We start from the raw sequence: 22,019 nt of genomic DNA, 5'->3' as shown, positions 1-22,019 counted from the left end.
GGATCCAGGGCAGCCACAGCTGCTCTGGGCACCCTGTGCCAGGGCAGATTCATTCCCAAGATCCCATCCATCCCTGCCCTGTGAGGGATGAGGCCCCGGCTCAGGAGGTGAAGCTGATGAGTCCGTGGTGCTCCGTGTGATTCCCGATGTTGCCTCACGGCGATTCCCACACGATGGCCATGCCAGGCTCTGGGGCAGCACTGGGATCTCCCAGATCCATCAGCTTCACCAGCACTGCTCCTGCAGCCTGGCCGGCACCTGTGGCTCTGCACAAGGACCAGCAGCTCCCCGTGCCCGCAGCGGGCACCGCTCACATCGTCCCCGCGCCGCGCGCCATCCTCGTCCCCTTTCCCTAGGAAGATTTCTCCTCAGGGATACTCCTGGTTGGCTGCTCCACGGCCAGCTGGTTCTCCAGGACACAGCAGAGCTTGTAACTCTCGAGGACCTTGGCCTGGATGTACTCCCTGTCCTTCCTGTGCCAGACATCCGTGGCGATGTAGGTGTTGTAGGGGTCGCGGGGCCCCTCGAGGCGCCGCGCCCGCAGGTTGGTCACCATCACCCCCACGCTGAAGAAGCCAAAGAGCCCCAGCATCAGCAGCACGTAGATGATGGCCAGGCTGTCGCTGGCACTGCTCTCCTGGGGAGCAGCTGAGCTGTTGGAGCGTTCCAGGCACTCCTGGAGCAGTTTGGAGAGGAGCAGGTCCAGGGCCGTGGTGTTCGACAGCGCCAGCATTGGGGATTTCTGTCCTTGGCAATTCTTCCTTCCTTTGGCTGGAAAAGGATAAAAGTCAGGGGGTGGCATCAGATAAATGTCGGATTCATCTCTTTTCTGACCCAGAGATGGGGTAACTGAGAGGTTTTAAAAGCCTTTATTCCATTTTCTGTCGCATGAGAAGGGTGAGACAATACAGATGTTATAATTCACAATCAGAAGCCAACTATTTCCTAATTACTCTGCACTATAAATGTTTCTTGGCCTACCACCTTTAGCCACACCTTTAGCCCTTAAGCCAGTCATCTAAAATTACCCCTCATGGGTCCTACCACATTTTATCTTTCACAGTTCTATCTCTCCAAACTGTCCAGTCGTATTTGCAAGGCCACCTTTTGAAACATTTTTCCAGCTCCATTTCTCTCTCAGCAATGTCTGTCTATTCCATGGCATTTCTAAGTCAGCGTTTCTTATCTCAAGGTTTGCATACAGGTGCACACTGAGAGCTCTCTACAAATCCATTTCTCACATTTACCCCTCTCTCTTTAACAGAAAAATCTTCTTTGATGAATCCCACAGATAGAGGTGGGATTTCCTCTGTCTCCCTTTCCTGGTTCCCCTCCTCAGTGAGGGATTTGAGAGCCTGGTTGTGGCGGCTTCCCACAGCTGTAAATCCACGGGAGCAGCCCAGCAAATCCTCCTCCAGAACACTCAGCCGTTGTTGTGCGGGGATTTGGAGGAGGAAGCGCCTCAGAACCATTCCTAATCCGTGCAGGCTGAAAGGGAGCCCGGGGCAGGGGTGACACCTGTGGCAGCTCAGGGAGCTTTTCCAGGAGCTCTGCGTGGGAGGGAGCTGGGCTGGCAATGACCCTGCAGGAACAGCAGGTACCTGGAGCCTTCCTGGGCTTTGTTTGTGCCTTGCTGGGGGAGAAAAGCTGCACAAGGAGCTGCTGAAACACAGGGACAGAGCCAGGCCTCTGCTCTTGTCCCCAGCGTCCCTCAGGGGGAGAACATTTCCCTGGAGTACTCACAGCCCAGGGAGCACAGCTCCTGCAGGCACGGAGGGGGTCACACACAGCAATTAATTGTTAATTAATGACCCCTCGTGCTGATCCTCGCTGTGAACTCTTTATCTGAGCAGTCACGGGTCTGAGGCTGAGAAATTCAGCACAGGGTGGGGAATTCTCGTGGAATCATAGAATGGTTTGGGATGGAAGGGAGCTCAGAGCCCACCCAGTGCCACTCCTGCCATGGCAGGGACACCTCCCACTGTGCCAGGCTGCTCCAACCTGGAACTGAAGATTCCAGGGATGCAGGGATGGAATTCCATGCCAGCCCTGCCCACCCTGCCAGGGAACAATTCCTCATTGCCAAGATCCCACCCAGCCCTGCCCTCTGGCACTGGCAGCCATTCCCTGGCTCCTGTCCCTCCAGCCCTTGGGAATTTTTCTCTCTCCAGCTTTTTGTAGCTCCATCCCAGGCCAGGTTGGACGCTGGGGCTGGAGCAGCCTGGGACAGTGGGAGGTGTCCCGGGGGTGGCTCTGGGTGGGCTCTGAGCTCCCTCCCAACCCAAACTAATCCGTGATTCGGGGATTTTATGGCCTGGCCCTGATCCCTGCAGCCGAGGGGTGCCAGAGCTGCCAAAGCCACCCCAGGTTCTGAGCCCAGCTGGGAGGGAGAGCCCAAGGGAGCCTCAGAGAGCCCCTGGTGCCTCCCTGGGAGCTGAGGCCATGGGAATGTCCCAGCAGAGCTGCAGGGTGGCTCTGGGCTCCAAACACAGGGAATGGCAGCTGGGTCTGGCTCCTCATGGAGCTCTGGGGGTGCCAGGGCTGACTGGCACCCCCTGACTGGCAGTGGCTGCTCCCCAGCAAAGGCACAGCACAGGGCTTGTGTGCTCCAGAGGGGCTGGATAATGATCCCAGAGCCTGGATAATGATCCCAGAGCCTGGATCATGGTCCCACAGCTGGATAATGATCCCAGAGCTGGATAATGATCCCACAGCTGGATCATGGTCCCACAGCTGGATAATGATCCCACAGCTGGATAATGATCCCACAGCTGGATAATGATCCCACAGCCTGAATCCTGCTCCCACAGCCTGGATCCTGATCCCAGAGCTAGATAGTGATCCCACAGCTGGATAATGATCCCAGAGCTGGATCCTCATCCCAGAGCTGGATGATGATCCCAGAGCTGGATCCTGATCCCAGAGCCTGGATAATGATCCCACAGCTGGATCCTGATCCCAGAGCTGGATAATGATCCCAGAGCTGGATAATGATCCCAGAGCTGGATAATGATCCCACAGCTGGATCCTGATCCCACAGCTGGATAATGAACCCACAGCTGGATAATGATCCCAGAGCTAGATAATGATCCCAGAGCTGGATAATGATCCCAGAGCTGGATGATGATCCCAGAGCTGGATAATGATCCCAGAGCTGGATAATGATCCCAGAGCTGGATAATGATCCCAGAGCTGGATCATGGTCCCAGAGCTGGATCCTGATCCCAGAGCTGGATAATGATCCCAGAGCCTGGATAATGATCCCAGAGCCTGGATAATGATCCCAGAGCTGGATCCTGATCCCAGAGCTGGATAATGATCCCAGAGCTGGATAATGATCCCAGAGCCTGGATAATGATCCCAGAGCTGGATAATGATCCCAGAGCTGGATAATGATCCCACAGCCTGGATCCTGCTCCTTGAACCTGGAATCTGCTCCCTGAACCTGGATCCTGATCCCACAACCTGGATCCTGCTCCCTGAACCTGGATCCTGATCCCACAGCCTGAATCCTGACCCCAGAACCTGGGAACTGATCCCACAGCCTGGATCCTGTTCATTGAACCTGGATCCTGCTCCTTGACCCTGGATCCTGCTCCCACAGCCTGGATCCTGTTCATTGAACCTGGATCCTGCTCCTTGACCCTGGATCCTGATCCCAGAGCCTGGATCCTGCTCCTTGAACCTGGATCCTTCTCCCTGAACCTGGATCCTGCTCCTTGACCCTGGATCCTGTTCATTGAACCTGGATCCTGCTCCTTGAACCTGGATCCTGCTTCTTTAACCTGGATCCTGCTCCTTGAACCTGGATCCTGCTCTCACAGCCTGAATCCTGCTCCCACAGCCTGGATCCTGTTCATTGAACCTGGATCCTGCTCCTTGACCCTGGATCCTGATCCCAGAGCCTGGATCCTGCTCCCAGTGGAGGGCACCCAGCCCAGTGGGCACCTTCAGCTCCAGCCCAGCCCTTCCTGCCCTGTCTGGGCTGTGCTGATCTCCAGGTGCTGCCAGAGGCTGCTGCTGCCACCAGGGTTTAAATGGGAAAAGGGAATTTTCTGTCCTGGAATGCACCTAAAATCTGTGACACACAGCTTTGGAGCTCAACAAGAATTTTGTCCTCGAGCATTGGGAGCTGCTGCAGAGAGCCCAGAGGAGGCTCCAGGATGGGCAGAGGATGGAGCAGCTCTGCTGGCAGGAAAGGCTGGCACAGCTGGCATTGTTCACCTGCACAGGAGAAGCTTTGGGCTGAGCTCAGGGTGGCCTTGCAGGGCCTGGAGGAGCCCCAGGAAAGCTGGAGAGAGACAATTGCCAGGGGATGCAGGGACAGCACCCAGGGAATGGCTCCACACTGGCAGATTTCCATTCCAGTCCCCTCATTTCCCTGTGACAGAAATGAGGGGCTGGGATGGAATTCCATCCCTGGATCCCTGGCAGTGCCCAAGGCCAGGTTGGACACTGGGGACAGTGGGAGGTGTCCCTGGGGTGGCACTGGGTGGCTTTGAGGTCCCTCCCAGCCCAAACCATTCCAGGATTCCATAAAAACTGACTCTTGGCTGCCTCTATTTCTCATCCCTGCTGAGGTTTCAATGTGATTTCTATCACACAATCAGAACTGGATGTGCAGTGACAGATTTTAGCAGCATTTTCTCAGCTCTCCCACATCACAGCACCCCTATTTCCATTTCCACCAAGCAAACATCTCCAACCCTCTTTCCTGTTGCTGCCAAAAGCATCAGCAGCCAGCCCCAGAAACCCAGGCAGCTTAGAGCAACATCACCTTTAGAAAACACAGCTCTGTCTGCATTTCCCATGGTTTGGTGACACAGAAATAAATCCTGTGCCACTCTCAGAGCAAAAACCAGCCCAGCACATCACCCACCTCACAGACTCTCTGCCTCCCAAACGTCCTGGTGCTCCTGCAGGGCCGTGAAGGATGCAGTGACCTCCCTGGCTCGTTTCCCTGCCATTCCTCCAGGGATGAGTGGCTGTGACACCGTCCCCATTGCACAAGGGAGCCCCATTTCCTCACCCCGCTGCCGGGAATTTGCCAACGCAGGGCAGCATCCAGGGCACTGCTCCTGCCCCAGCTGCCAGGGATCTGCAGCTCTGGGCTCTGCCAACGCCTTCTGCAGCCCCCACCTGGCTGGCAGAGCCCCCCTGCCTGCCCTGGCCCGTCCTGCCCTGCCCACCTGGGCAGCACCACCACGGCTCCTGGCGTGGCTTTGATCAAAGAGCAGCACCTGTGCAGGGGGGGGGAGCACGGAATTGTCCCCAGATCTCACTGGGTTGTCCCCAAACCTCCACTAAATTGTCCCCAAACCCCCACTTTTCTCTGCTCACAAGCCAAAAATTCAGTTTTCTTGCAATAGCATGTAGACAACAGCATATAGATGTCCCATCCCATTATCCCATCCCATCCCGATCTCTCCCACCCCGTCCCAAGCTGAAGATGAATCCAACCCCATCCCCATCAATCCCATCCCAATCCATCCCATCCAACCCCATTGGGCACTGAATTGTCCCCAGTGGGACCCCCAGTGAGTTGTCCCCAACCCCCACTTTTCTTTGCTCACAATCCACTTTTATTACAATAGTATATAGATTTCCCATCCCCTCCCATTATCCCATCCCAGTCTGAATCCAGTCCCATCCATCCCAATCTATCCCATCCCATCCCATCCCATCCCATCCCATCCCATCCCATCCCATCCCATCCCATCCCATCCCATCCCATCCCATCCCATCCCATCCCATCCCAATTATCCCATCCCATCCCATCCCATCCCATCCCATCCCATCCCATCCCATCCCATCCCATCCCATCCCATCCCATCCCTAGCTGAAGACAAATCCTATCCCATCCCATCAATCCCATCCAACCTCACTGAGCACAGGGCACGGAATTGTCCCCAAACCCCCACTGAACTGTCCCCAAAGCCCCAGTGAGTTGTCCCCAAACCCCCACTTTTCGCTGCCCACAAGCCAGAAATCCATTTTCTCGCACCCAGCCTGCAGATATCCCGCTATTCCAGGGTGGAACCCCATCACTGCTCCCCAGTCCCACCCATCCCAGAGAATCCTGGGCTGCAGCAGCCCCGGGGAGCGAACCCAGCACGGCTGGAGCAGCAGCCAAACCCCGGCAGGGCAGCCTGGCTCTGTTCCTCCATCGGTTCAGCCCCGCTGAGCTCCGGGCACATTCCCATTTCCCCAGCCCTGCTGAGCTCCTGCTCATTCCCCTTTCCCCAGCCCTGCTGAGCTCCGGGCACATTCCCATTTCCCCAGCCCTGCTGAGCTCCGGGCTCATTCCCCTTTCCCCAGCCCCGCTGAGCTCCGGGCTCATTCCCATTTCCCCAGCCCTGCTGAGCTCCGGGCTCATTCCCATTTCCCCAGCCCCGCTCCCGTCCCGGCTGCCCGCACACACCTGGGGGGCTCCAGGTGTGGGCACGGAGGAGATGCCACCCTGGGCTGGCTCTGGCTGCTGCTGCTGCTGCTGCCACCAGCCCCGTGTCACTGTCCCGTCCTGGCACGGCGAGCAGGGAAAAGCCGGGCTGGGAGGAGGAGGAGGAGGAGGAGGAGGAGGAGGAGGAGGGAAGGAGGGAGGGCAGCAGAGCCGTGCCCGGGCAGGTGCCCAGGTGGGAGGTGCTGAGGGGGCACCGCAGCTCCTGGCAGGGCAGATGCGCAGCCAGGGCAGCACGGGAGAGAGGGAGCTGTGGAATTGCTGTGTGGGAATGACCCAGAGGGATCCCCCGGTGCCAGCCCAGAGCCCACCAAGCCCAGCCTGGGCATCTCCTGGAGCTGTGGCAGCCTCGGGGCCGTGCCCATTCCCTGGGCAAGAGCCTTGCCCTGAAACCCAACCTAAATCCCTCCTGGCACAGCCCCAGCCCTCCCTGGGTGCTGCTCCGAGCTCAGGCTGCTCCAGGGGGGCTCCGGGGCTGGGACATTCCCAGAGGGGCTGCCCTGGCCCCTGGCACTCCCCCCGCTCCATCCCCCTGGAATATTGCACATTTTGGGCTGGCAGGAGGAAGCGGGGTCATTTCAGGGCTGCCCTCAAACACCTCCCTGGAGGGAGCACTGGCTCCCTGCAGCCACCCCCAAAACCTCAAAAACCACCCCCAAAACCTCAAAAACCACCCCCAAAACCTCAACAACCACCCCAAATCTCACCCTGTGCTTCCCACGGGAGGGAGAAGCTCTGTGGTCACCACTGAGCCACAGGGGGTTCACCAGAGCCCACCTGGGAGCTACAAAATGAAATTATCAGCATGGAAAGATGCTTTGAGCTCCTTCAGAGGATGCTGCTGCTGTGGGGTGACATCCCCTCAGCATTCCCATCCATCCATGGGGTGACATCCCCTCAGCATTCCCATCCATGGGGTGACATCCCCTCAGCATTCCCATCCATCCCATGGGGTCACATCCCCTCAGCATTCCCATTCATCCATGGGGTGACATCCCCTCAGCATTCCCATCCCTCCATGGGGTCACATCCCCTCAGCATTCCCATCCATCCATGGGGTGACATCCCCTCAGCATTCCCATCCCTCCATGGGGTGACATCCCCTCAGCATTCCCATCCCATTCATCCATGGGGTGACATCCCCTCAGCATTCCCATCCCACGGGGTGACATCCCCTCAGCATTCCCATCCCTCCATGGGGTGACATCCCCTCAGCATTCCCATCCATCCATGGGGTGACATCCCCTCAGCATTCCCATCCATCCATGGGGTGACATCCCCCCAGCATTCCCATCCATGGGGTGACATCCCCTCAGCATTCCCATCTATCTCATGGGGTGACATCCCCTCAGCATTCCCATCCACGGGGTGACATCCCCTCAGCATTCCTGGGGTAGGACACATCCCATCCCATCCCATCCCATCCCATCCCATCACATCCCAGCCCATCCCATCCCATGGCCCTGGCAGGGACAGTGGCCCCCAGACCCTCATCAGCTGCAGTAAACAGGGATGGGATTTATGGGATTTATGGGATGAGATGGGATGGGATGGATAGGATTGGATTGGATGGGATTGGACTGAGACTGGCATTGGGATTGGGATTGGGATTGGATTGATGGGATGTGGTTGGATGGGATGGAATCCATGGGATGGGTTGGGTTGGGATGGGATCGATGGGATGGAGTTGGATTCATATTCAATTTGGGATGGATGGGATTGGATTGAGATTGGGATGGGATGGGATTTATGGGGTGGGATGGGTTGGGATGGGGTGACATGGGGTTGGATTGAGATTGGGATGGGATGGATTGGATGGAGAATGGGATGAGGATGGGGTGGGATAAAAGGGGATGGGATTGGATCAGATTCAGATTGGGATGGGTTGGGAGGGATTGAGATGGATGGGATGGGATTGGATTGAGGTTGGGATTGGCATGGGTGGGATGGGACAGTGGGATGGGATAATGGGATGGGATGGGACGATGGGATGGGATGGCCCCTCCTGTTCTGACGCTCTTTGGCAGCTGCTGTTGCCTGGGCAGCAGCTGGAGAGAGGAATTGAGGTGGTGATGGGGACATCAATTTAAACAAATGGATGAAAATGTCCCAGCACTTCCTTGCTGCCCACTTTCCCAGAGCTTTATTGCATTTTCCCTCAGGGTGAGGACACAGCCCCTGCTTCCCCTGCCCGAGCTGTTGCTGCACCTCAGTGAGGGAGCAGCCTGTGGGATTCGTTTCCCACACTGACCCAGATCTCTGGTGCAATCTGCCTTTCTGCCTCAGTTTCCCCCTCCAGGGCAGCCCAGCTCAGTTCTCCCCTGGGTGTGATGGTGTTTGCAGGGGTCCCAGGATGAGGGAAGAGACGAGAATGTTGACTCCATGTTTCAGAAGGCTGATTTATTATTTTATGATATATATTACATTAAAACTATACTAAAAGAATAGCAGAAAGGATTTCATCAGAAGGCTGGCTAAGAATAGAAAAAGAAAGAATGATAACAAAGGTTTGTGGCTCGGATTCTGTGTCCCAGCCAGCTGACTGTGATTGGCCATTAATTAGAAACAACCACATGAGGCCAATCCCAGATGCACCTGTTGCATTCCGCAGCAGCAGATAATCAATGTTCACATTTTGGTCCTGAGGCCTCCCAGCTTCTCAGGAGGAAAAATCCTAAGGAAAGGATTTTCATAAAAGATGAAAAGATGGCAGACACCTGGGAACCTGGAGCAGGATCTGAGCCTCTTGCTTTCACAGCGCCCAGGGAATTCCCCCTTCGAGGTGAATTTTAAAGCCTGGCACAGGAGCTGGGGGCCAAGGAAGAGGGAGAAGCTGAAGGGGTGGCCCAGGCTCAGGAGGAGTCACAGGGGGGGAGATTCCCTTCCCCAGAACAGTTTGAGGCCAAGCACGGCCACCAAAACCCTGGGATGTGAGGAAATGTTGTGGCTGAATGTGTCAGCTCCCCAAATGGCTGAAAGGTGCCCCAGAGTTTAACCCAGCCCGGGAGCATCACCAGGAAAATCGGCTGGTAGGATGGGCCAGGGCTGATGAAGGAAAGTGCACTTGTGGATAAATCCATTTGAGGAAATAAACGGGTAAAATCAGCAATGCAGGAGGCTCAGAAATGGGGTTAGGGCAGCAAAGGCTCCCTCTGGGGTGGCCACAGTGAGCTGGAGCCAGGAGAGATCCACGAGGGACGAGGAGGAAGAGGAGGAGGAGGGTGTGGGTGGTCAGGCACAGCACAGCCAGGCCCTGCTTCCTCCTCGTGGGGAAATGTGGGACAAAATCTGCTCCTGTCACTGCCTGGGCCAGCCTGACTCTTCCCTGAGTGCCTGGGAAAGGGATGTGGGACAGGAGCAAGGACCTGGGGTGGCAGATGTGACAAGTGCGTGTCAGATGGCTCTGGGCAGATATTTACTGCATGTATTTCGTTGTATTGATTAGTACTGCTGTATTAACATTTTAATAATTATATTTATATTTATAATTATTATATGTAATATATCATATCTAATATAATTATTCATAATTATATAAAATCTATTAAATATGTATTCTATATATAAATATATATTTCTATATACATATATATTTCTGTATAAATATATAATATTTATATATATTTATATATGTATATATAAACATATACATATATAAATATATATGTATATATATAATAATTTATATAATTACATTATTATATAATTATAATTAATATATGATAATTAATAATATATAATATATATAATAATTATTATAATATAATTATAATATATTATAATATAATAATTATAATTATAATTATTGTTATATATTATCATTATTATAATATTATAATTATAATTATATATAATTATAATTATAAATATTATAATATAAATAATATTATATAATTATATATAATTTTATATAATTATAATTTATATATAATTAATTATATATAAATTATTATGTGTAATAATTTTATATATAATCAATTATTATATATAAAATTATTATAAATATGTATAATAATTTCATCTATATTTATAACATTTTAATTTTATTAGGATGGTAAATGCAGTTTTGTAGTTAAAAGGTAACTTTCATAGTTAAAATAGGAACTGTGTATGTGGGATATATTTTTAAGAAAGGAATAAGGTACTCACACCAGACAGCAGCCACAGGACACCTGAATCTTTCACAGAAAAAGAATTTATTGCTCCATTATCAGAAGAAATGAACTTCTTCCTGCCTCACTCAGCTCTGGAGACGCCGTCAGGATCCAGAGGAAGGAGCTGACACTGCCCAGCCAGAATCCTGTGTTTGAATGGAATTTATGCATCATGGATGAGCTGTATGAATATGCAACAGGGTATTGTTTTTAAGGGTTAATCCTCTGTTAACGTGGGGCCTTTTCCAGGCTTATTTTGCCCAGAAAAAGGTACCCAGACTGTCTGTAACTCTTTGTATTTATTGTCTCATATTGTCCTAATCCAAATTGTCCAAATTATTATTACTCTGATTGTATTGCTATTTTTATTTTTATAACCAGATCCAGAATTCAGCGCAGGCAGGAGCTGGAGCTGCTGCAGAGAGCCCAGAGGAGGCTCCAGGATGGGCAGAGGATGGAGCAGCTCTGCTGGCAGGAAAGGCTGGCACAGCTGGCATTGTTCACCTGCACAGGAGAAGCTTTGGGCTGAGCTCAGGGTGGCCTTGCAGGGCCTGGAGGAGCCCCAGGAAAGCTGGAGAGAGACAATTGCCAGGGGATGCAGGGACAGCACACAGGGAATGGCTCCACACTGAAAAATTACAGGTTTAGATCAGGTATTAGGAACAATTTCCTCCCTGGCAGGGTGGGCAGGGGCTGGCACAGGGTGCCCAGAGCAGCTGGGGCTGCCCCTGCACCCCTGGCAGTGCCCAAGGCCAGGCTGGACACTGGGGACAGTGGGAGATGTCCCTGCCATGGCAAGGGATGATTTTTAAGGTCTTTCCCAAACCTTTTAGGCCATTTTCATTCATTCTCTGGGATCTCAGAGCCTGTGTGGGTCCCAGTCCCCTCCCAGTCCCAGCAGTGTCACCTCCAGCCCAGGCAGGGCTGTGTCCCCACCAGAGCAGATCCATTGTTCCAGAAGCAAATCTGTAACTTCTATTTGACTTTGGGGGCACCTGAGAGCACCAGTGACTGGGAGATTATTATTTAATATATTTTTAAAGAGCTCCAACCCGGTGTAGGAGTCCTGTGTGCCCTCCTGGATCTGTCAGTGGCCACAGATTTCATTTTGCCAGGTCAATGACGAGCTGTGGAGTGATGGGATCCCTCAGGAAGTTTTCTCTGCAAGGTGACAAAGGACATTTCCCAGCACAGGGTCTTGCAGATCTCTTGAAACTGCATTCCTGGAAGCCTTTGGGTTTTAAATCAGCCTCATTTTTATTTTGAGGAAAGAAATACTGAAATAAGAATGGGGAGCAGACACTTTGAAGTTTAAATACACTTTGAAGTGTATTTGACTTTACAGCTAAAATACATTTTATTCTTGCAATGAATTTTCCCTTTTCCTTGAAAAGCTGCTGCTGTCGCCCTTGTACAGGAACAAATGAGGTCTAAAATGTTTCTGTCCGAGTCTTCATCTGTGGCATGGTCACCTCTGAAAACCAGGGGGAAGGAGCAGAGCTGTACAAACCCTCCCTGGCAGAGCTCTCTGGGCTCCTGAGCAAGAGGGAGGGAGAAATAACTCAGAATTCATTGGATATTTCAGAATTCATTGGATATTTCAGAATTCAATGGATATTTCAGAATTCATTTGATATTTCAGAATTCATTGGATATTTCAGAATTCATTCAATATTTCAGAATTAATTCAGGAATAATTTGGTTTCTGGCCCCACAGTGCCCCGAGCTGGGCCCAGCTCTGCCCCCTTGGCCCAGCCCAGGGGACAGGAGGTGCCCAGGCCCTTCTCCAGCTCCATCCCCACCCCAGGAGTGTCCCCCCATCAGAGAGCTCTGCTGCCAAAGCCCTTGGCCAGCCCCTTTGGGATCTGGCACCTCCAGCTCAGCCCAAACCCTGCAGAGACCATTTGGGATTGAGGTTTCCCAAGGATGGAAAATCCTACAAAGGATGGCCAAGAGGGAGACATAATCCACCTGCTGCTGTCCCAGCATTAATACAATTAATTAATTAATTAATTAATTAATTACAACCCCAAAGCCCTGAAAACAAGGGATTGGAGCACCTGGTGCCCCTCTTTGCACGATCTCTGCCAGGATCCAGAGCTTCCCTTGGCAGCAGCAGCGAGGCCACGGCTCAGGGATGCAGGAAATGCACTGGAGCCGGGGGATTTCCTGCAGCTGGGAAAGCTGCCTGCACTCTGCAGCCTGCCTCTGAAATGCAGTTTAGAGTGGAGGAAAAAACCAAACAGTGTTAAATTAAAAATGTGCTGATGGCTGCAGCTTTGGAGGGGGCTGGATGGGGAGGATTCCGACCCTCAGAGCCACTGAATCCCATTAAATTCAGGAATTTAATGCCGGAATTCCTGTCCTGCAGAGGAGCTCTGAGCCCTCAGCTGAGGCACAGGGACTGGAGAGTTGGTTTTGGTGGGGATGGTTCAGACGGGGCACCACCAATCGCCACTCACAGATTCAGTGATCAGAAAGAGGAAATTTGGATTAGTGCTGACCAAAGTTGGAGTTTATTGTTCCCAGAGGAGCTGGGAAGGTTCCTCCCCTGAGGCACAAACTGGCATAGGGTGCCCAGAGCAGCTGGGGCTGCCCCTGCATCCCTGGAATGTTCTGTTCCAGGCTGGGCACTGGGGCTGGGAGCACCGGGGACAGTGGGAGGTGTCCCTGCCATGGCAGGGGTGGCACTGGGTGGGATTTGGGTCCCAAAGCCAAGCCAGTGTGGGGTTCTGGGATCCCCTGAGAGGCTGTGGGGCTTATCAGCAGAGGGAGGAAGGTGAGCCCCTGGATCCCAAACTCAGACAGACAGCCCAGGAGCACACAGAGCCCCACAATGGCTTGGGTTGGGTTGGGTTGGGTTGGGTTGGGTTGGGTTGGGAGGGACCTTAAAGGTGATTTTGTCCCAGCCCTGCCATGGCAGGGACACCTTCCCCTGGCCCCGGCTGCTCCAGCCCCAGTGCCCAGCCTGAATCACCACATCCCTGGGGGTGGGCTCATCCTCCCAGCATTTAAAGTATTGAAAACCTGACCTGCTCAATCTCCTTTGATCCTCCAGCAAAAATATTATCGGACCTTTGGATTTTCCTCCACAGAATCCAACCACCTGTACCCCCATTTTTATCAGCAGATCCCAGAATCCCCAATTCCCTGGGGCTGGCAAAACTGGGAAAGGTTTTTGCGTTCCCTGGGCTGAAGCTCTGTGCCCACACCACCCTCAGCACGTGAGCCCCAGCCTTGCCTCCCTTATCAAGGAAGTTTTTCAGAGGCAGCAGCAGCCCTGAGTAATTTCTTTATCTCATTTCCTCTTCTTTACAAGTGCCTGTGTTATGGTGTGAGGCCCAGATAAGCTTTTCTCTCCAGGCAGCCCCTGTGTGTCTTCCTGCTGGGCTGGTTTTGCCCTGAGCACACACAAACGGGGCAGCAGCAGCTGATTCCCAATTGCCACCCTCAGTTCCTGCTCCAGTGATTCCCAGTGGGAGAGAGGGGTCAGGAGTTCTCCTGCATGTGCAGCTACACCCCTGCAGCCTTCTCTGGAGAGCTGCTGGGGATTTGTGTAACAACAGATTTGCTCTGCCCTGAGCTGCTCACCCCTCCTCACCCCAACTTTCCATGGGTTTCACCATTTTAGGATTTAACCATTTGAGGATTTAACCAATGAAACCAATTTTCCATGGGTTTCACCATTTGAGGATTTATCCATTTTAGGATTTATCCATTTTAGGATTTAACCATTTTAGGATTTAACCATTTGAGGATTTAACCATTTGAGGAGGAGTAAATTCATCCCAAGAGTGGTGGGAGTGAAGTCAAACCTCATTCACGGTCTCCAGGCAGAGCCAGAACTGTTGGAATTGCTCCCAAAACCCCTTCCTGAGCACAGCAGAGGAGCCAGGCCATGGAATCGGGAATGGTTTGGGTGGGGAGGGATTCGAGGACCATCCAGTTCCGTGGGTGGGATTTCCACTGTCCCAGCTTGGTCCAGACTGGCCTTGGACACTCCCAGGGGTGGGAGAGCCACAGCTTCTCCTGGGCTGTTGGGAGATGGCCCTGGATGGGTGCAAGGTCCCTGCCAGGATTCCCATCCTGGAATCCCAGGGCCATTCCCTGGAACTGGGACTCACGGGCTCGGGGCAGGGTTTGTGAGGCCTCTCTGCTGCCCTGAGCTTGTGCAAAGCTGCTGAGCACTGAAATCCCCACCTGGAGCAGCAGCCGGCTGAGGAGAGAACATCACCGAGAGCGCTGAGCCCTCGTCCCAGGCAAACCCTGCCCTGCCCTCCCCCGGGGCACCGAGGATGGAGAAACCTCCAGGGCTGAGCCCGGGCTGCTCCTGCCCAGCTCCGGCTGCACCAAAACTGCCTGAGCTGAGGGCAGGGAGAGCTGCAGGGAGCGCTGATGGAGGTGATAAATTGGTTTTGGAGTGATCATCTGCCTTCGGTGTCTGAGGAGGGACAGGGACAGAGACAGGGACAGACAGACAGACAGAGACAGACAGAGACAGAGGGACAGGGACAGAGACAGAGACAGAGACAGAGGGACAGAGAGAGAGAGACAGAGACAGACACAGGGATAGACACAGGGACAGACAGACAGAGACACAGACATAGACAGAGACAGAGACACAGACAGACACAGACAGAGAGACAGACAGAGACAGACACACACACACACACACACACAGACACACAGACACACAGACACACACACACACAGACACACAGACACACAGACACACGGACACACAGCTCCCCGCAGTGCCCGGGGCTGCAGCTGCCCCTGCCAACACCCTGGCACTGCTCAAATGGGAACTTTTCCCCTTAAACTCATCTCATCCCCCTGCCCTGGACAGGGACACCTCCCGCTGTCCCCGGCTGCTCCCCATGCTGGGCTGGGACACTGCCAGAATGGGGCAACCTCAGCTTTGGAAGCTCCCTGAGCTTCAGGGCTCCTGCCCTCTGCTGAGCTTTCTGCTGCACTTTGCAGGACTGATAAATGTGTTTTCCTTTCTTTCTTTTATGTCTGAAGAGAAAAAAAAATGGACAGCACAGGGAGGGGCTGGGCTTTAGGGCCCTGCTGGAAATGTTGTGGATCATCAGGGCTCCAGGGGGAACTCACAGAAGATTTCCAGCTCCTGAAGGGGCTTCAGGAGGGCTGGAGAGGGACTTTGTACAAGGAGATGGAGTGACAGGAGAAGGGATTTGATGTTAGGGGGAAATTGTTCCCTGGCAGGGTGGGCAGAGCTGGCATGGAATTCCACCCCTGCATCCCTGGCAGTGCCCAAGGCCAGGCTGGGCACTGGGGACAGTGGGAGGTGTCCCTGCCATGGCAGGGCTGGCACTGGATGGGCTCTGAGGTCCCTCCCAGCCCAACCCATTCCAGGATTCTGTGCCCACATGGATGGATGGACCAGACACAGCCCCCAAATCCCTCCCAGCCCATTCCCCAGCCCTGAACCTCACCCAGGCCCTTCCCGCTCTGCTCCTGCCCTTCCCCTGCACTCTCAGGTGCACATTTACCCACACAGGCACTTTCCCTCTCACCCCCCATATCTTCCTTACTTCAGGTATTTCTTTTCCTCCTGGGCAAACGAGTCATCCCAGTTTTTTTGAGTTCCCTCCCACTCAGAACAATGGGCCAGGCACGAGAGAAGCTGTCCCTGCTTAAGCCACACACACACTCCTCCTGCTCCCAGCGAGGGGCTGCTGCTAAGCTCAGGATTCCCGTTCTGCCCTGGCCAGCAGCAAAGGCTGAATCCAGCTCTGGAGCTCAGCCAGGGCTGAAGAAGCCTCTGGTGCTGCCCATCCTGGGTTTGTTGCCCCAGTCACCATGCAGGGATAACAGCAGCACAAGCAAGGGATGAGCTGACCTTCACTACAGGGTTTGTAAAAGAGTTGGGCTCCATTTCTGAGGTGTTTGAATGAACTGCTCTGGTCCCCTCCTTCTGAAAACTCCCAAAGCTCTGCTGCCTCCTGACTGAAAGGGAAACACCCTCAGAGAGCAGGGTGCAGGTGCAGGAGAGGCTGAGGGTGCAAAAAGATCCAGACCCACACAGAGACACTTTGGAAACCCCAAATTTCTTTCATGGAAGCCCCAAACTGCCACAAAACCCATTGGATTCCACAGAATCCCCAAATCCCCGGGGCTGGCACAGCCCTGCCAGCCCATGCAGTGCCAGCTGTGCCCACCTTGTGCCCAGCCCAGAGCACTCAGTGGCACCTCCAGGGCACACCTGCAGGGATGGGCACTGCAAAGCTCCCTGGGCAGCCCCTGCCAAGGCCTGAGCTCCCTTTCCATGGGCAAATTGCTGCTGCTGTCCCAGCTGAGAGCAGTGTTGGATCAGAAATTGGGAGGAATCTTGCCTGTGAGGGTGGGCAGGCCCTGGCACAGAGCAGCTGGGGCTGCCCCTGCATCCCTGCAATGTTCAGTTCCAGGCTGGACACTGGGGACAGTGGGGGTGTCCCTGCCATGGCAGGGGTGGCACTGGGTGGTCATTAATGTCCCTTCCAGCTCAGCCATTCCATAACTCTGTGATTACCCCACCGTGCCATTCCTAATGCCGTGACTCAGTGATTTACTAATTTTAAGCCTCCTTTGTTTGTTCCGCACAAGGAAACGGAAAAAGTGAATTCCTGTTGATCAACCCCTCTGCCAGATATAGCACATCATTCCTTTTGTCTGGAAAGTTTTGTTTCCAAACACCATCCATTAATCAAGGCCCAGTAATGCAGCACTTTGTCCATCCAAATATTTTCCAGCAGATCTCAGCAAGGGGATGTTTTTTATCCTGGGGTTGTGAGCAGCTCCACTCCCATCAAAAAGCTCAGCCTGGCATCACCTTTTAACCCAAATTAAAACAAATGAATGGGATTCTTGTCCATTTAGGAGCTTTAAGCACCTGAGAGCATCACAGGAGTGCTGGGAATGATGAGGGCTGGGAGAACACTGGAATCCTTTGCCTTGACGCTGGTGTTTGATTGGAATTCTCCTCCACCCAAGCAAAGCTGAGCTTTAACATCCTCAGTGCTTCCCATCCTTCACTAAATGCAATAAAGCTTCTGATGGAAAATTAATTCAACACGTTGACAGCCGAGATTTAATTGTGGGGGACGAGGGAACCTCTTGGGAAGAGTCAAAGAGAGGTGTCCCTCAAAGTGGAGCTTTCCAGGGCAAAGCAGTGGCTGGAAAACAAAGCCTTTGTTTGCTCTGCTGCTCTTGAAGTTCAGAATTCACCCCTTTTTTCCCCACACAACAGAAAAACGTTCCACGGGATTGATTTTTTTTCTTTTGAATCTCACCCAAAACTCCACGTTTGGTGTGAGAGGGACCTGGAATCCCATCCCACTGCAGCCCTTCCACTCTGCCAGGTTGTTCCAGTCCCTGCCCAAGCCAGCCTTGCAGGGGTGCCCATCCACAGTCTGGGGGCTGCTCATCACACCAGCCCATGAGCCAGGACACAGAACTGCCCAAAACACCAGAAACAAACCCGAGATAACCCAGGGACCAACACTTCAGTTTCATTAAAGCTCCAACATCCAAGTTCTCCAGTGGGTTTGGATCACAGAATGGGTTGGGTTTGGGGTTGGTTTTTTTTAAGAACTGAGTTTAAGAACTTTTACAAACAAATTATCTGCAAATGTGGCTTTTACAGGGCCAAAGCATTATCAGGATTGGAAGAGACCTTTGTCGCAGACATCTTTTATGAAAAATCCTTTCCTTAGGATTTTTCCTCCTGAGAAGCTGGAAGGCCTCAGGAACAAAATGTAAACATTGATTATCTGCTGCTGTGGAATGGAACAGGTGCATCTGGGATTGGTCTCATGTGGGTGTTTCTGATTAATGGCCAATCACAGCCAGCTGGCTTGGTCAGTGACAAGCCTTTGTTATTCATTATTTCTTTTTCTATTCTTAGCCAGCCTTCTGATGAAATCATTTCTTCTATTCTTTTAGTACTGTTTTAATGTAATACATATAATAAAATAATAAATCAGCCTTCTGAAACATGGAGTCAGATCCTCATCTCTCCCCTCATCCTCAGACCCCTGCGAACACCATCACAGACCTTCAAAATGCCCCAGCAGCACCAGCATCACCCCAGGACCCCATCCTGAACACTCCCAGAGGCTGCAGCCCCTCCCTGGGCAGCGCATCCCAAGGCCTGACCGCCCTTCCAGGGACAGATATCCTCTAATTTCCAACCTGCACCTCTGTGGGCTCCCAGCTCCACCTGAGAGCACAGATCCAGCCTGTGGTGCCCGGGCCAGGCCTCCAGCAGCCGCCCCTGGCCAGGTGTGCCCAGCCAGGGCTGCTTTTCCTTTCAAGGTGTGCCAGCATTTCCCTCCCTCATGCCCCAAACAGCCACTGGCCAGCAAAGCAAACGCACTCAGGGCAAGGTCAGTGCAAATAATTGGGGAGTTTTCTCCCCTTCAAAAGGAGGAGGAGGAGGATTGCTTCCTCCCCAGCCACACCCACAGCAAACCCAGCACAAAAGGCTTCTGTTCTGTCTCCCAGAGAAAAATCCCCTGGCGTTCCACTTTGATTGATGATACACAATAAACTGAGGCAGGAACCCAGGGCATGTGTTGGGTTGGAACCCAGGGACTCCAAACATGGATTCTGCCCCGTTCCTGGGGCTGCTCATGCCCAGGGACCCTGGAACCAGCCCAGGGAGGAGCTGGAGCTGCTGCAGAGAGCCCAGAGGAGGCTCCAGGATGGGCAGAGGATGGAGCAGCTCTGCTGGCAGGAAAGGCTGGCACAGCTGGCATTGTTCACCTGCACAGGAGAAGCTTTGGGCTGAGCTCAGGGTGGCCTTGCAGGGCCTGGAGGAGCCCCAGGAAAGCTGGAGAGAGACAATTGCCAGGGGATGCAGGGACAGCACACAGAGAATGGCCTCAGACTGAAAAATTACAGGTTTAGATCAGATATTAGGAACAATTTCCTGCCTGTGAGGGTGGGCAGGCCCTGGCACAGGGTGTCCCTGCATCCCTGGCAGTGCCCAAGGCCAGGCTGGACACTGGGGACAGTGGGAGGTGTCCCTGCCATGGCAGGGGTGGCACTGGGTGGGATTTGAGGTCCTTCCCAGCCCAAACCATTCCAGGTTTCCATGCTTGTCCCTGGCTGATGCTGAGATCCCCTGCAGAGGGGCCTCTCCCCGTGGTTTCTGTCCCACTCCCTCTGAGTGGAGCTGCTGTGCTGAGGCAGGGTCTGAGGGATTTCTGGTGCAGGGTCTGAGGGATTTCTGGTGCAGGGTCTGAGGGATTGCTGCTGCAGGGTCTGAGGGATTGCTGGTGCAGGGTCTGAGGGATTGCTGCTGCAGGGTCTGAGGGATTGCTGGTGCAGGATCTGAGGGATTGCTGGCACAGGGTTTAAGGGATTTCTGGTGCAGGATTTCAGGGATTGCTGGTGCAGGATCTGAGGGATTTCTGGTGCAGGATTTCAGGGATTGCTGGTGCAGGATTTCAGGGATTGCTGGTGCAGGGTCTGAGGGATTTCTGGTGCAGGATTTCAGGGATTGCTGGTGCAGGATTTCAGGGATTGTTGGTGCAGGGTCTGAGGGATTTCTGGTGCAGGATTTCAGGGATTGCTGGTGCAGGATTTCAGGGATTGTTGGTGCAGGATCTGAGGGATTTCTGGTACAGGATTTCAGGGATTGCTGGTGCAGGATCTGAGGGATTTCTGGTACAGGATTTCAGGGATTGCTGGTGCAGGGTTTAAGGGATTGCTGGTGCAGGATTTCAGGGATTGCTGGTGCAGGATTTCAGGGATTGCTGGTGCAGGATTTCAGGGATTTCTGGTGCAGGGTCTGAGGGTTTGCTGGTGCAGGGTTTGAGGGATTGCTGGCACAGGGTCTAAGGGATTCCTGGTGCAGGGTTTGCTGCTCCCTCTGGCAGCCACTCACCCGTGGGCAATGGAGATGTTTGGAAGCCAAGGAAGCAGCACCTGCGGAGGGCAGAGCCCTGGTGGCAGCCAGGCTGGGACCATCGGGAGCCTGGCATTGCCAGAGGCAGGATCCAGGGCTCTGCAGTGCCAGCACTGGGGTTTGGGGTGGCTGATGGCACCCAACCAGCGCCAAATCCCCCTGGGCAGACGTGGCCTCTCCCTGGGGTGTCCTTGGGATGCAGGGCGCTGTTATCCCGCGGGGATGGAGCAAACCCAGCCCCTGCGTGCCTGTCCTGGTGCCCAGCAGGCAGGCTGGGCTCATCAGGAGCAGCCCTGGGGACCCAGCAGGACAAAAGGAGGGTTCAGTGCCAAGGACACGCTGGCACTGCTGCCCACTCTGTCCCTGTTCCCCCTTAGCTGAGTGTCTCTGCTCACACTGCAGCTCTTGGGACAGATTTCTGTTCTGGAGCCTGATGTTTGCCAAGGGAAAGCATCACTGTGAGCTTTGGTGGACAATTAATTAATCAGCGTTCAATCAGCCCTTCCCTCCTGCTCCTGCAGCCCTCTCTGGGATCATCTCTCCCATTCCAGCATTTCCTCAGCTGCTCTTCCTCACCTCAGGAGCTGCAGGAACAAGCAGGGAACTCCAGAAGCTGCCAGGGAAGTTGTGTGCAGCCCGGCCATTTCTCAAATGTGAATTTAGGAGGCTGTGTGTGACCCCTGAGGGCAGGGGGAGGGTGAGGAGCACACACAGGGCACACAGGGAACACAGAATTCCCGGGGGAGGGAATGGCAGGACCCGCCTGGTGTCACACTGGGGGTCAGAGCTGCTGCCTGGCAGGACAGGGACTGCCCTGGGGGCACATGGGGCACCTGTGGTGAAGGACACTGCCAGGGAGTTTTGCTTCTTGTTAGCGAGGAAAAACCTGCAGGGGAAAATCTGGGTTTGAATTGCATTTCCAGTCTGTGTAAGGTGGCTCTGGCTGAACAAGGCACTGCCCAAGGTGTCTCGTCCTGTGTTTCTTGGATCCCACAGAATCCCCAAATCCCCGGGGCTGGCACAGCCCTGCCAGCCCATGCAGTGCCAGCTGTGCCCACCTTGTGCCCAGCCCAGAGCACTCAGTGCCACCTCCAGGGCACACCTGCGGGGATGGGCACTGCAAAGCTCCCTGGGCAGCCCCTGCCAGGGCCTGAGCTCCCTTTCCATGGGCAAATTGCTGCTGCTGTCCCAGCTGAGCCTGCCCTGGCCCAGCCTGAGGCCGCTCCCTCAGGGAACCTTCCAGAAGAACCCAGGGCTGCTGTACCCACCAGGAAAGGCTGGACGAGCCCCAGCTCTTCACTCTGAAGTCTCAGACAACACTATAGAAATCCACATTACATTAAAACCCTAATGCAAGCCCAGCCAAGAGAAGCCCCGGGCCATGTGCTGAGGAAGCCTCCCCTCTGCAGGAGCTCAGCTCTGCCCTCCCAGGGCAGCAGAATGGGCACTGTGCCCCAGGTCACTGCCAGGGCAGCCCCAGCCCAGCATTCCT

The 22,019-nt window shown here is 53.7% G+C and overlaps 1 protein-coding gene across 1 annotated transcript; it reads right to left on the bottom strand.

Moving 5' to 3' along the window:
* Positions 1–352: 352 nt before the first annotated feature.
* Positions 353–4,967, bottom strand: KCNE1 (potassium voltage-gated channel subfamily E regulatory subunit 1). The gene is given in 2 exon segments (XM_058019223.1): positions 353–771; positions 4,778–4,967. Coding segments are annotated over 2 exon segments (609 nt in total).
* Positions 4,968–22,019: the final 17,052 nt, after the last annotated feature.

This window comes from Melospiza georgiana, chromosome 2 (genome assembly GCF_028018845.1).
Source record: "Melospiza georgiana isolate bMelGeo1 chromosome 2, bMelGeo1.pri, whole genome shotgun sequence".
NCBI lineage: Eukaryota > Metazoa > Chordata > Aves > Passeriformes > Passerellidae > Melospiza > Melospiza georgiana.
This window is presented reverse-complemented; position numbering and strand designations above follow the sequence as displayed.